Genomic DNA, 15,203 nt, shown 5'->3' on the forward strand with positions numbered 1-15,203 from the left:
ATATCAGCAGAATATGTGTCTGCATGTCATCGAGTGAGAGAGGGTTCTATGTAAGTTATTTATATTCAAGGTTCTTCATGTCACAATACATGTCTGGTCACAAAATAAGACATGTTTACTCATCTGTAAATAATTTCCATTACTCTTTTATGTAATTGTATTTTTCTTTTATTTATTATTTAATTTCATATGTAAATGATTATAATGTGTATTGTATATTTTGCTTTGGCAACATGTTTAACCCAAACGTCATGCCAATAAAGCCATTTGAATTTCAATTTGAGAGAGAGAGAGAGAGAGAGAGTTAGAGAGAGAGAGAGAGACTGGAGCGAGAGAGAGAGAGAGAGAGAGAGACGGGAGAGAGAGAGAGAGAGAGAAAAGGAGAGAGAGAGAGAGAGAGAGAGAGAGAGAGAGAGAAGGCTGGCAAAAGAAAAACGTCTGGCTCCGGCTGTGCGTCAGTCACGAGATCTTGGTTCTCACAGATCTGTAATTTGGAGTTAGCTGCAAAAAGGTAAGTTGGTTTTAAAAGGAATGATTAATTAAACGCGTAGAGACAGAAATCTTGTAATGATTGATGGTGCTTATACATTTAACAAGTAATTTGTAAGTGTGTTCAAAGAGACTACAATTATGAAGTTATATAATGTTTATACAATGATTGTACCCTAGTTTTCATATTGTTTTGACCTGTCAGAGCACGGTTCACAAACTCAAGCTGAAACATTTTTGTTTTTTCCATCACAGCCTCAACCAAGTGACTGAAAGGAAAATTGGAGTTTATTTTGGGTTTTCATGCACCTGTCAAGTTAGGTTTCATTTCTCCCTGACGAGCTAGAGAGAGAGAGAGAGGGAGAGAGATGCATCCATAGCGAGAGAGAGAGGGAGAAAGAGAAGGCTGTATTTCTGTGATTAATTTGGAGTTAGCAGCACTTGCAAAAGGGTAAATTGGTTTTAAAGGTGCACTAGATTGTAGATTTGGTGGTGAGATTTGAAGGTTGGAGAAGTCAAACAATCTGTGCTATATTTTCTGAACTAAATACACAAACTTTACTCAAAGGAAAAATGGGTCCTTGAACACTGTTTGGAGCTAAAAAGCGACCAGGAGAGTTACGATTTCACTGTTGCAGCTTGAGCTAATCATAATAAAGTATGTGATTAAAAAAATAAAGTTTATGTGGGTATGACCTCACTGTCTTGGGCGTGGAAAGCACAATGACAAAGCATTTTTAGATGGACGATGTTAAGGTCTTAAAAATAATTTTAAAAAGTAATGAATAGCTTGTAATTTTGATATATTAAATGGATTATAATGATTAATCGAAATAAAACAACATTTAATTTATTTTATTTTTGGGTCAATTTTGACACTGTACCAGTTTACCAATACACTACGAGTGAACTGGGACAGTGCAGTATTGGTAAAGTGGGACAGCCATTCAAGTCATAGTTTAGAGGGGCAGATTATATAAGATTAGTTTTCTTTCTGCTCCTTTTCATTCAAAAGGTTTACATTGATTCAAAACAATGCAAAACAAGTTTATATCTCCCCCACGGGACAGGGCATCAGCCCCCACGTTGTTTGTTTGAATGAAATACATGTATAATTACATAAATAGTAGGCTACCTTCTTAACATGTCCTCATAAAATGTGATTGTTAATTTGTATTTACTTTAATGCTAATTGCTAACTGCTCACATACAAAAGTATAGCACCCACATATAAAAACTAAATAGCTAGTTAGCAGAGTCAATTAGCCAACTTCAGGGTGACATATTAATGCTAACTAATATTTCCGAATCCAATGGTAGAAATTAGTAGGGCAGGGAGGCAGAAAGAAAGGAAATAATAATATACCAGGTTGCCATGGTAGTTTCGATGAGTGAATTAGGCTATGAAACACAATAAAATGAATTTTGACTCAGGCTTTTCCCACTAGCGTGTCCTATCAAACTTAACTTCTATTTCTGTTGAATTTGTTGTTCAGTCGGATCCTGGCTTAGTCTACATATGTTTTCTCACTTTTATAATTTATATATAATATAATTTTGTGCTACCTGTTTATATTAGTTTTATTGTATGACATCTTGTAACCTGTATTGTTCTGTCTTGGTTGATGGTTTTGTGCATTTGTTGTTGATTTGTATGCATGTTAAAGGCCAATCTAGAGATGGGTATTGCAAATTAGCTTAGGCTGTGAATGCTGTCGCGTGACTGGTATTGGTTTACTTGCTTCATACTGGTTGCTATAGGCAACCAATTAACATTACAATAACGTTAATTTAGCGTAAATGTTTTCATTGTTTTTTTAGAAGTTTGATTTTTAGATTTTTCCCTCTCAGCCTCAACCAATTGACTGAACAGAAATGTGAGTTTATTTTAATAAAATTTTCATGCACCTGTCAAGTTAGGTTTCGTTTCTCCCTCACAGCGTCATCAGAGCTCCAGTCATGGCTGAAGTGGATGACAGTCAGTTTTCTCTGATGAGTCTGGAGGATGAGCTGACCTGTAGCATCTGTCTGAGCCCCTTTAACTGTCCGGTGACCATCCCCTGTGGACACAACTTCTGCCAGGACTGCCTGCTGTCCCACTGGAAGAACTCCTACATCTGTCCTCAGTGTCGGACCGTCTTCCCAACCAGACCTGAGTTGAAGAAAAACACCGTCATCAGCACTATTGTAAATACCCTCAACCTCAGGTCCAACAAAAGCAAAGCCAGCCAGGACATGGAGGAGAGCAAAGAAAAGGAGACAGATGATGTCATACGCTGTGATACATGTATGGAGGCAGAAGCGTCCCAGACCTGCCTGACCTGCATGGTCTCTTTCTGTGAGGAGCACCTGCGACCTCACAGAGAAAATCCCAAATTTAGTGCCCACCAGCTTTGTGACGCTGTCGGGGACCTGTCGGAGCATCTCTGTATGGACCACCACAAGTTAATAGAGTTTTACTGCAGCGAACATGGCCGTCCAATCTGCAGCCTTTGCCTGCAACAGGTTCACAAAGGCTGCCCCTTCATTTCACCTGAGGAGCAGAGGAACCAGAAAGAGGTGTGTTGGTACCTATATCATTTATGACACTACAGCTCAGCTCAACTTAAACTCTAATGGACTTGTAGGTTAAAATAAGCATCTGCCTCCTGCAAAATACAGGGTTCAAGTTTAGATGTGCAAGGTTGAATTTACAAGTCACACAGCAGATAACTTTATTATTATTAACTTTAAAGTGGTTTTCAACTTTTGGTGTATTGTTATTTTCAGTCTGACCTTAGGGACAAGCTGGGTTTGCTGGACACGAAGATTGAGAGGACTGAGACTGTTTTGTTCCAAATGAAAGACGTGCAGAGCAAGCTCAAGGTATTTAAATTTTGTCTCAAAATTAGAAAACATGTCAAGAAGCATTTCATTAAAAAAAATATGTGATGGTGGTCCCTCTGTTGAGTTGGTCTTGTGTTTATGGCTCCTTTTTGTGTAGGATGCTTCAACCAAAAGGAAGACGGCGTTGGCAGGGATGTATCAGCAGATACGGGATATGTTGGCTTTAGAGGAACGTGAGGCCCAGCATGAGGTGGACCGGGAGATGGAGATTGGTCAGACCAAAGTGCAGGACTTCACGAAGAGGTTTACTGAGAACGCTGAGAACATGAGAAAAGCCAGAGAAAATATCAACAGTCTGCTTGGTCAATCCCGGACCCTGGCCTTTCTACAGGTGGGAGGAAAATATGAAAAACCAGTCAGGGAGGGTAAAAGGGAGAGGATTTAATGCTTAGCCTGAAGACAAAGGAGGAAAACATTAGGGACAAGGCAAGGGAATTGGACTGGATGCTATTTTGGTGAATGCTTCGTTTCAACCACAACATTTTGAAGAACAATCGTGTAACGTCTATAGCTACAGATGCATCAAGATTGTAATCAACATAATATATCAATCGACAATATTTTAGAATGCAACAGACCACATGAGTCAGTGTTGTTTTTAGCAATGATACCAACATTTCCTGGTTCTGAAACCTTGATAGTCGGATGGTGTATTATGTGATTTATGATCAAATATGTTTGGGTGTTTCAGCTTTGCCGTTTACATTATCACTATGTTTTAATGTATCAATGAATTGAGGAAATAAGTAGCTTCATGTAATTTCTGTTGAGATCATTTCTGTCTGTGGCTCCTCTGAGTGGTGCTATCACAAACAGATATATGCATGGTGCTACACCCTACACATGCTAGACCCATGTCTTACAAAACTTGGGGTATTTGCTGTCTCTTGTTTCTCACAGGCCTCCTTTGACTTGCCACGGGTTGTGAACTTTGACCCTTATGCCCCTCGAATCAACCTGGATACCAAGAAGGTGACAGCAACACAGGCCTTTGCTGCTGCGCTGAAGGAGCATCTGACTGAGCTCTTCAAACAGCCTGTTGAAGACAGACTACTGGCTCTAAAACCAGGTGACCCCACTGTGCAGAAAGTTTAACATGAAGCCAATCACTTTTCACCACAGTACATGTTTGTCTCATGACCTCATGTCATGAGGGAATATTGTGAAATTAATGAAATGCTTAGTTTAATGGAATAAGAGACACATTGTAAATCAGCTAATACATGCACTGCACTGACTATATACCATTTGCAGATGGATCTGAAAGTTCTGCAAGTGCTGGACCTGAATCTGGTAAGTTCATCAAAGATGATTGTTTAGCAAAACAATTAAAGGAGCAAAACTACAGATGCCTCTTTGACAAGCATTTTGAAGCACAGACATCTTTAACATATGATAGAACAGTTGTAAGTGTGTGAAAGTTTCTTTAACTCCCCTTCCTACCTTAAAACTTCCAGATCCACCAGAGCAGAGAAGACCACCAAGGTCCCACAGTCCAGGTCGTGCGCCCATCCAGCCAATCTTCCAGCCATATCCTGTCCCTGTTTATTTTCCTCCAGATGCAGGCTGGAATTCATCCCAGTATGCACAGTCCTCTCACCCTCATAGGGGTCCACCTTTCAAGGCAGGACCAAAGACAAGTAAGATATCGAATCAGCACAATGTTTTATTGATCATGATAGCGTGATGAAAAGATCTCCATATTGATCATATTTAATTTAGCATTCATCCGATGACTTTTCCCAAGAAGATGATCATGAACAAGTCAAATCAAACCAACCAACTCCACACACAAAAATACACAACAAAACACAATACTTACCCTTTTAGCCAAACTTAGCTTTAAAGGCGAGAGAACCCAATCAGTTCGAATGGATCCCAAAGAAGGCTGCAAATGTGTGCAAGACCGACAACACACAGAAGGAACACACTTTGAACTAGCTCTGGAGATACTTTAGATGTAGCGGTCCAGGTTTTGTGATCTGTCTCTGAGGTTTTCACTCAAACACACTGTGTATGACGTACTCAAGGTATTTTGTATTATGATCAAATAGGTGAACAGAAAATGTGAGGATAAGCTGTTAAGCAAATGACATGTTCCCTTTTTCTTTACACAGACAAGAAAAATGATTCCAGTCACCAGTCGTCCCAAAGTATGTCATAAATCTTTATTATCTTGTTTACTCAAAAGTTATTTTTGTTTTCCATGCACACCATTTCCTGCTGACTCATCATTTGAAATAAAATCTTGACCAGATATACATGTAATGTTTGCATGATATGAAATATTACATTTAGAAAATGATATTTTTTTGGCTTCATGGATAAGAAAAACATGTTTAATCATTTGATTCTTGCACTTTGTTTGTTGGCTTAATCTTTTGAAAAATAATTTTCTGTTGCTCAACATTGAAATGGCTTCTCTGAGTTTTCTAACAATATTTCATTTTGTAAATCATAAACCTTGTTACACTTTTTGTATAAATGAGCTCTTAACTGGAACCATTTTCTCAGTATTTGTAAGCTCTTTGTGTAGTTTAATCTTTGTACTTAAGGTCTTGTCATGTGGGCAGGGCGGTTGTTTGATTAGAGATGTTTGAAAAATGAATCAAACAGCTCATAGCTCTCTTACAAAGTTGAAACAACCTGAGCTACGTATTTGCTAAGATGTTTGAAAACTCTGGAGGCTTTTCACATTCAGAACCCATTTTAGTAATGACTACAAAATCAGGTTTTCTCACAGTTGTACTTCACAGAATCAAGGTTTTAAAAGTGCACATATTTCAGAATATTATGTTTATATATATATATATATATATATATATATGTATTTATTTTTCAGAACAAGATAAAAAGCCCCCCGGTGCTCCAGGTGGAGGTAAACAGGGTGCCAAACAGTCTGATTTCACTAAGAAAGACAAAGACCATCCTTCATCTGGAAAATCCACTAAAGGCAATCCACGGCCTCACAAAAAAGAGTAGATGCAGTAGCAGATGTATTTGCTCTTTTAGGTGGAGGTTATCAGTATATCACATGATGGGGAGTACACTTGACGCTTTGCATTGTGCAATAAAAGGCTTGTTGAGTAATGACACCCGTCTGTAAATGATTGATGAAGTGTGCTGCTGCACGGTGTCAGACGAGGTGAGCTCTGCATTCGTTTCATTGAAAATATAACATTCTGTCATCATGGTAAAGTTTGTTCCCCTTATGTACATGATTATCCTCAAATGTTAAGGATTATTGCTTTGACATGTATTAATAAAGGATCTTTTTTCTCCATCATATATTATTGTTTTCATTCCTTCTTTAAGGAGCAGCTAAACATGTTTGTTTTTCTTCTGCTGTTTTAACTACAGAGGACAACAACCATATAAACCGCCTTTTGTGTCTCATTCAGATGTTCATTTAATTTTCTCATTCAATGTTTTGAGTAAAAAAAAGTGTAATTTAATACTTCAGAATGAGGTTTTATTGCCAAGTATATTTACACATACAAGGAATTTGACTTGGTGTATTGGTGCTAAACAATTAAAGAGGAAATAAAGCAGAACTAGCAACAATTTAAATAATACAGTATAAGAAGATATTACAATATATAAAATAGAATTGAAAAATGTAAAATATAAAAACTAATTAAAATGTACAAAAGGTGTAATGTAGGAGCTGTGCAGTGGACAATGAGAAACAATCTTACAGTGTATGTAACCTACTCACAGAGTGCATGTAAAGAAAATCATTTTAAAGTCCAGTGGACGTTAATGTAACGCATAAAGAACAGTTCAAGCTTCAACCAACTTTCATTTCCTTTGATCGAGCTTTGTTTGTTTTTGATAAGAGGCCTCATGCATAAATATCAGGGTCAGCAAACAGTAGTGTGACTATTGATAGCCAGGCCTTATGGTTACAGTCATGCTACCTGTTGAAATTCAAGTTTTCTGTATGGTGTATTTTAACTCTGCATGAGACCCTTTACACTGTGTTAAACTGTGTGCCTGCTGGGTTGCTTAATTCTGATTTGACTCGCCTGAATGAACTACAGTAACTGTGTTATGGGTTGTGTTTGGACCACAGGAGAACAGATAGCATATTAAAACTTTAATATTCACTTTGCAGGTACAGGAGAAATAAGTTATGATATAAGTTAAGTTATATGGAGGGGTAAAGCAGAAAGCTGCATTTGTTCACAGGTTGCACACAGTAAACAATGTAGAAACACTGGAATTCAGAGCTACACGAAAACACACAAGTTATGATGAAAAACTCACTCCGGGTTGTCGTAGCAGGGAAACCACAAGCGGGCAAGGGGAGAGGAAGACCCTGAAGACGGCTGAAGTGATTTCCAGGGATAACAACAAGGCAGTCAGGTGGGAGGCAGGCAGGTTTGGCAACAGAGAATACGCTCTAAAGTAAGTGCTGGAACATCTTGGCATGGAAAAGTAAAGAACAGTCTGGCAGTGTCTGGAGCAGAGGCAGGATGAGTGAAAAAGTAATGAGTGACATAAGCCGTTTTCACATATGCACTCTGGATGATATCTAGAGGACAGGAGGACTTCTCCGGAGATTCTCCCGACCTAGCCGTTCACATATGCTCCTCACAGCGGGAGACTATCCCTGTCAGAGGGGAGGGGGCTCGGGGGATTTCCCGAGCTAAGGAAAGGAAGAGAAGGAAGAGATGTTAATAAACAACGCAGAAGTAGAGTCCGCTACACAACGCTATAATGACAATATTAACCTTTATATCAATGCTATGTGTAATCCAAATGGAATGACAACATTCACAAAAGAGAGGAGAACAACATACTGACGAACAGAAACATAATGCAGACGTTTAATTGCTTTGCAGCAACCGGTTTGGCAAGAAAGCATTGTCGTACAACACTACCACCTTTATAACGGAATAAGGACATAGTGTCGGCACACTGCCAACCTTATCAACTATATGCATAGAAATTGCGTTTTATTCAATTTGAAATATTTAACAATTGTCTCTAACTATGTGTGAAGGGCTGCATAACTTCAATAACTTAAAATGAAAATAAAGATTGCACAGTACATAAATAATGCATCTCCAACTCTGGGGGACAAACAAGTTAATACAGCCTGATATCGTAGTATCCGTAGCTGTTTGCCCTACATTTTGTTCTATTTAGAAGAACAAGCTCATGAAAAAGGACATTGGTGATGACCTGTAACTCCAGGTTCAATCTCCAGAGTGTATGCATCTTAAAGGGATCCTTCACCCGTTGAAACATGAATCTGTATTGACATTGGGTCATATATGTAGTAGAAATGTGAAACACATTTTGAAGTCGGTGCCTTCTTGGTCGAAAAGGCAGAAAGTGTCTTTTTGGCTCATGTGGATGAAAGACACCAAATCCCAGAATGCACAGCACCACAGGCCACTCCCACTAAGGTCAGGTTTACAGACGTAATTTACTTCAACACAGAAGGAATTGGCATCTTGGAAATTCCTAACAGAAAACAGACTCTATATCTGTTTCCATAGACAAACAGTGAGAGCACCGACACTACCAGTCCGCCCCAGCTCGGCGGTGACCAGCAATAAAGTAGCTTCAGTGGTTGAAAATATGAGGAACTAGCGTTGTAGTTTCACCTTGCTAACCGCAACAGCTTCCAATGACACAAAATTATGATTTTTGCGTCATCAGAAGCTCCCTTTCAGACTTAGAAATACAAAGATTTCCAGTCTCAGGGGAAAATGAGGGCGGGATGCACGACCATTCAAAAATACTACCAGGTTTCTAATGATACAAAGATTGATGCAAACGGGTGAAGTATCCCTTTAAGTATTAAGAGTTGCTCCTAGTGACCAAGTTCTAAAACAATTCTTAGAATCATGACATTTTCTAACAATTTCCCCTCAAAGTTAGGACTAGATCCTTGTAAAGATGAGTTATTCACAAAGAGACTCTCAACCCTTAAGAGAGCTCCTAGGGTGTAAAAATGTCCAAACACTAGGCTACATGAAGAATAATGAATCTTTTTTTTTTTTTTGAATCATAGTTGGGCCAAACAGACAAAAATTATTTGTGCAGACATTTCAATTCATCTATGACTTTATTCAGTACAAAGTGAGACATGCATGTTGAGTTTCTCTACATGTAAGGCTCTTCACATGTTGCTATTATCAGCATGTGAAGAGACCGCTGCACCACTGAGCTTCTGATTTCAAACATTTTGTAAGTTATATACTTTTAAAGTAGCCTCTGTCTTAAATATTATCACACAGATGCTAATTTCATAGTGTTCATAATTACACAATGTCATAGATTCTATGATTTCCTTTTTATCGCATTTTTTTCTTTATTAACCAATCACAGTTTCTGAAAAAAATGTATCTAGCAACAGCGGGTTCAACCACATCCTCTCACTAAGATAGAAGTTTCTTCCTTGCTCAGAGTTGCTAAATCACTCCTAGGCTAAAAGTCCTTGCTAGTATTTTTTGAGCCAAGTTAGGAGCTCTCTGAGAGGATTCTCAGAATGTTTGTGGATATGGGCCCAGGAGTCTCGGCTTTCTGAACAGCACAATTTTAGACTCCACCTTGTATTCCGTGATGAAATAATGCAGGTACACATTACACAGTGTGAAGGGTTCCGTGTACAGTTAAATGAATTTAGGCTCCAAAAGGTATAACTATAACCATAAGGTCTGGCTATCAATCATCATACTTTCTGTGTTTGCTAAACCCATATTATGCTTTTTCTGGTTTTATATGCTCTTTAGTGTGTTTTCAAAGTGTCCTGTGCATGTTTAGGCACATCTATTTGCAAAAATTCAAAGTCCGCGGAAACACGGCTTCTCCTACGTCCTCCTGTTAGCTGTAGCATTAGCTGCATGTAACGCTCGGTTCTAGGCCCCCTCGATAAAAAAGTTGTCAGTCCGACGTCATTGTCAGTGTGAGATCACTGATCTAAGCCCATTGGCTCGTTGTGGCAAGCCCTGCAGCTCATGTTACACGCCCGTTAACTTCTGTAGCACGCCCACGATATGCCGTAGCCTGCAGTAGCACAGTAGTGCTAAGGTGCTAATGTTTATGCTACCCTCAGACGGAGCCAGTGGCTACATTCCAAATATGGTAAAAGAGGCGGGACATTTCCGAGAACCGTGCTGAGCGACTGACCAATAACGACAGAGCGGATCGGCAGACCAATCAGAGCAGACTTGGCCCACGTGGGGTCTAACCAGTGGGCGCGCACTGTAGCTGTTCCCAACGTTCTTGAAGCCAAAATATGTCGCTTAGGGGCGCTTCCATCTTGCGATTTTGACGTCATTTGGAGCCAGAGTCTGCGCAGTAGGATCCGGCGGGAGGAGCCCTGGTAAGACGCCCCGCCCATTTAGCGTATTGCCCTGATGACTTACGCAGCCCAGCTACGCCGAAAGCGCTCCGCCAGTCTACGAGTCTTATGAAGAAATGTGTAAGTACAACAAACCACCGTATTCAAAGTCTAATATTTAAACACACTGTGTTTTTAAAAAATCCCGCTATTTTGATCATTATTGAAAATACGTGGGCTGCTGGGTCCTCTGTTTTTAACGAAATCGTTCTATATTTAAGCTATATTTAAGCTAGGTTAGCAATACAGTCTTCTAAAATAAAAATCACACTGAGTCATACACCAGCTAAATGTTAAATAGAAAGGTGATGTTTTCTTTTCCATTTTACAATCAACAGAAACTAAAAATGACTAATTTCAACCTTTGTCTGAACACCTGTTACAGAGGTCAGGCTGGGGTCGCTTAGTTTGAAGGAACCTCCTCCTTCTTTCACCTGTGCCAGATGCCCTGCTCATCCACTGTGGTATAAATTACCTTACTCCCAGATGAAGAGTCCTCTCTGCCATCACCCAGAGGAGCTGATCGACATCTGTACAACTGAAGAAGGTGGACAGAGTCTGGAGCTTTGTGACAGTGAACAGTGAGAAGATGGACAGAGTCTGGTGCTTTGTGACAGTGAACAGTAAGAAGGTGGACAGAGTCTGGAGCTTTGTTATAGTGAACAGTGAGAAGGTGGACAGAGTCTGGAGCTTTGTGACAGTGAACAGTGAGAAGGTGGACAGAGTCTGGTGCTTTGTGACAGTGAACAGTGAGAAGGTGGACAGAGTCTGGTGCTTTGTGACAGTGAACAGTGAGAAGGTGGACAGAGTCTGGAGCTTTGTGACAGTGAACAGTGAGAAGATGGACAGAGTCTGGAGCTTTGTGACAGTGAACAGTGAGAAGGTGGACAGAGTCTGGAGCTTTGTGACAGTGAACAGTGAGAAGGTGGACAGAGTCTGGAGCTTTGTGACAGTGAACAGTGAGAAGGTGGACAGAGTCTGGTGCTTTGTGACAGTGAACAGTAAGAAGGTGGACAGAGTCTGGTGCTTTGTGACAGTGAACAGTGAGAAGGTGGACAGAGTCTGGAGCTTTGTGATAGTGAACAGTGAGAAGGTGGACAGAGTCTGGAGCTTTGTTACAGTGAACAGTGAGAAGGTGGACAGAGTCTGGAGCTTTGTGACAGTGAACAGTGAGAAGATGGACAGAGTCTGGAGCTTTGTGACAGTGAACAGTGAGAAGGTGGACAGAGTCTGGTGCTTTGTGACAGTGAACAGTGAGAAGGTGGACAGAGTCTGGTGCTTTGTGACAGTGAACAGTGAGAAGGTGGACAGAGTCTGGTGCTTTGTGACAGTGAACAGTAAGAAGGTGGACAGAGTCTGGAGCTTTGTGATAGTGAACAGTGAGAAGGCTACCATAGTCATCCTCAGATAAAACACAGAGATCCAGGTCAATATTTAATTTATTTTTCTTTCCATGATGTTGCCCTGTGTTTGACAGGCCAGATGCTGGAGGGTTGTGTTGGATTTGTTTTTCCATCATAGTTTAACAGTCAAACAATCATCCAGGATCTTTATACTTTATTAGATTTTTGTTTGGATTTATTTGTTAAATTATTTTTTATACTTTCTCCTATGTTCCAGCAGTTCAACCTGATGGTCTCCCTTACTTATTTTCCACATGGTTAATGAAGCCAGGGGTTGTTTATTGAAGTTTTTTTTTTTTCATAAAATGTTTAAATAAACTTTTTTTAAATCTGAATTGACTGTCTCTGATTAACTGGAGCACTACAACGTGTTGGTCACAGTAAAATAATTTAGCAGTTAAGTTTATAGCTCACATTTGAAAAGGCCTTGAACTGACATTAATTTCTTCTTGACCAACAACAGCTAAGACAACAGCAACGCTAACAGACGAGATCAGCTTGTTAGCTTATTTTTACAGTCTATGGCTCTAACAGTGTGGGCTCAGCAGAGTGTAGCTGACGGACTCAGAGCGGAGAGGGAGCAAGGGGGAGCAGTACATGAAAACAGACACTTTTTTCGGACTTTACCTATTGTGAACGTACAAAAGTAGGAACATAGATTAAATATACAAACCCCAAAAAGGGCATAATATGGGCTCTTTAAAGTCTACAAAAAGCCATAAAATGCATCATGTTGAAAACAATCGAATCCAAAAGAAACTTGACTTGGTGGAAGCTTTGATTTACCATGATCTGGATGACTGAGAATCTACACAGACATTATCGAAAACAGTTTTCCCAGTAAGCGTGAATCCCTCCATGGCCGTGGGTGTCTTCCGCTGCAGCACATGCAGGTAGATTTTAATTTACACTGAAATGATGACTTGAGGTCAGGTGGACAGTTTTAAAAAGGTTCAAAAACAAGGAAGTTCCGACCAAATAATCTGATTGGACATGAGGTAGATCTGATAACATCACTGTGGGACTTTTCACTATGACAATCCCTCCGCCACAGCCAGGTGTCCTCAACAGTTGTAGGTGTAAATCACAATTGCATCAAATGGATTTTGTCATGAGCAAAAAAACAACAAGCTGTGAACTCGGAGCTAGTCTGCTGAAACGTGTAGAAAGACAGAAAGTGGGGGAGGAGCAGGGAAACATTTCTGTCTGGGAAACAAAATTAACGATTAGGTCATATATTCATATCATTGCTCCCTCTGGATGATGTTGCTTAGAGATAATTACCATGTGACTGTTTTAAAAGGGGTGCACATAAACATGCCGATAATCATGAGGCACATTGTGTCACAGTTTTGTTCCCCTGCCTTCACTATGTCACTCACCCCTCCGCTCCAGACACTGCCAGGCTGTTCTTTACTTTTCCATGCAAGATGTTCCAGCACTTACTTTAGAACTGATTTAGATTTATGTCTTCCTCTCCCCTTGCCCACTTGTGGTTTCCCTGCTACGACAACCCGGAGTGAGTTTTTCATCATAACTTGTGTGTTTTCGTGTAGCTCTGAATTCCAGTGTTTCTACATTGTTTACTGTGTGCAACCTGTGAACAAATGCAGCTTTCTGCTTTACCCCTCCATATAACTTAACTTATATCATAACTTATTTCTCCTGTACCTGCAAAGTGAATATTAAAGTTTTAATATGCTATCTGTTCTCCTGTGGTCCAAACACAACCCATAACACAGTTACTGTAGTTCATTCAGGCGAGTCAAATCAGAATTAAGCAACCCAGCAGGCACACAGTTTAACACAGTGTAAAGGGTCTCGTGCAGAGTTAAAATACACCATACAGAAAACTTGAATTTCAACAGGTAGCATGACTGTAACCATAAGGCCTGGCTATCAATTGTCACACTACTGTTTGCTGACCCTGATATTTATGCATTAGGCCTCTTATCAAAAACAAACAAAGCTCGATCAAAGGAAATGAAAGTTGGTTGAAGCTTCAATTTACCATGAACTGAATTACTGAGAACCCACACAGACATTATTGAAAACTCCTTCAGATATATCCTACTGTACCTAATACATGTGAATCCCTCCATGATGGGCGCCTGTGGATCTCTCAACTGGAAGGTCAGGGGTTCGATCCCCAGCTCCTTCAGCCACGTCCAATGTGTGACAATACACTTCCCCCAAAGTTGCTCCCGCTGTTTCATCGGCAGCGTATGAATGTGTACGAATAGGACTAGTTACTTCTGATGGTCACTTTACACAGCGCAGTCTCTACCAGCAGGGTGTGAATGTGTAGGTGTGACCTGCAGTGTAAAAGCGCTTGTGTAGTCAGAAGACTAGAGAAGCACTATCTCAAGTCCATTTACCATGACTGTGGCACCCTCCAGTCATATGACTGTTAAAAAAACATATTTTACCTATAGTATGACTAAAGAAAATATACATTGTGGAGTATGCTGTATGTGAGAAAACATGTAGGCTCACACATTGTAGAGGTCCTGGGAGAAGAACAACAGCTACATGTGTTTTTGAATGAATGTGATATGAATGTGTAGCTTTCTCCTATCATGTACACATGATCATATGTAGCTTGACACCATCAGCAGAAAATAATTAAGTACTGGCCAAGGTATTTCCAAACTATAATTAACGGGTAGGTGTGACCTGCAGTGTAAAAGCGCTGTGAATAGTCAGAAGACTAGAGTGCTATACAAGTTCTATTTAACATAAGTCAGGAAAGACATGTATCTGGATAACCAAATCTGTGATAACCACATGTGAATGCTGAAACTGTTCTTTATGCGTTACATTAATGTCCACTGGACTTTAAAATGATTTTCTTTACATGCACTCTGTGAGTAGGTTACATACACTGTAAGATTGTTTCTCATTGTCCACTGCACAGCTCCTACATTACACCTTTTGTACATTTTAATTAGTTTTTATATTTTACATTTTTAAATTCTATTTTATATATTATAATATCTTCTTATACTGTATTATTTAAGTTGTTGCTAGTTCTGCTTTATTTCCTCTTTAATTGTTTAGCACCA

The 15,203-nt window shown here is 39.7% G+C and overlaps 1 protein-coding gene and 1 long non-coding RNA gene across 2 annotated transcripts; both read left to right on the forward strand.

Moving 5' to 3' along the window:
• The first annotated feature begins 387 nt into the window (after positions 1–387).
• LOC132981301 (E3 ubiquitin/ISG15 ligase TRIM25-like) lies at positions 388–6,465 on the forward strand. The gene is made up of 8 exons (XM_061047440.1): positions 388–511; positions 2,430–3,048; positions 3,259–3,354; positions 3,473–3,706; positions 4,276–4,444; positions 4,630–4,668; positions 4,833–5,528; positions 6,218–6,465. Exons 2-7 carry the CDS (start codon positions 2,449–2,451, stop codon positions 5,060–5,062), a joined length of 1,368 nt encoding a protein of 455 aa, XP_060903423.1. The 5' UTR covers positions 388–511; positions 2,430–2,448; the 3' UTR covers positions 5,063–5,528; positions 6,218–6,465.
• A 4,749-nt stretch (positions 6,466–11,214) lies between these two features.
• On the forward strand, positions 11,215–12,473 carry LOC132954442 (uncharacterized). The gene is made up of 2 exons (XR_009665763.1): positions 11,215–11,267; positions 12,074–12,473. It is a non-coding gene; the product is annotated as an uncharacterized LOC132954442 (long non-coding RNA).
• The last annotated feature ends 2,730 nt before the right edge of the window (positions 12,474–15,203 follow it).

This window comes from Labrus mixtus, chromosome 2 (assembly GCF_963584025.1).
Source record: "Labrus mixtus chromosome 2, fLabMix1.1, whole genome shotgun sequence".
In the NCBI taxonomy this organism is placed as follows: Eukaryota; Metazoa; Chordata; class Actinopteri; order Labriformes; family Labridae; genus Labrus; species Labrus mixtus.

Coding starts and splice junctions, on each gene's coding strand:
- LOC132981301 (XM_061047440.1), top strand. CDS start 2,449: ATGGCTGAAGTGGATGACAGTCAGTTTTCTCTGATGAGTCTGGAGGAT. Junction 3,355..3,472: donor ACGTGCAGAGCAAGCTCAAG/GTATTTAAATTT, acceptor CTTTTTGTGTAG/GATGCTTCAACCAAAAGGAA. Junction 3,707..4,275: donor GGACCCTGGCCTTTCTACAG/GTGGGAGGAAAA, acceptor TGTTTCTCACAG/GCCTCCTTTGACTTGCCACG.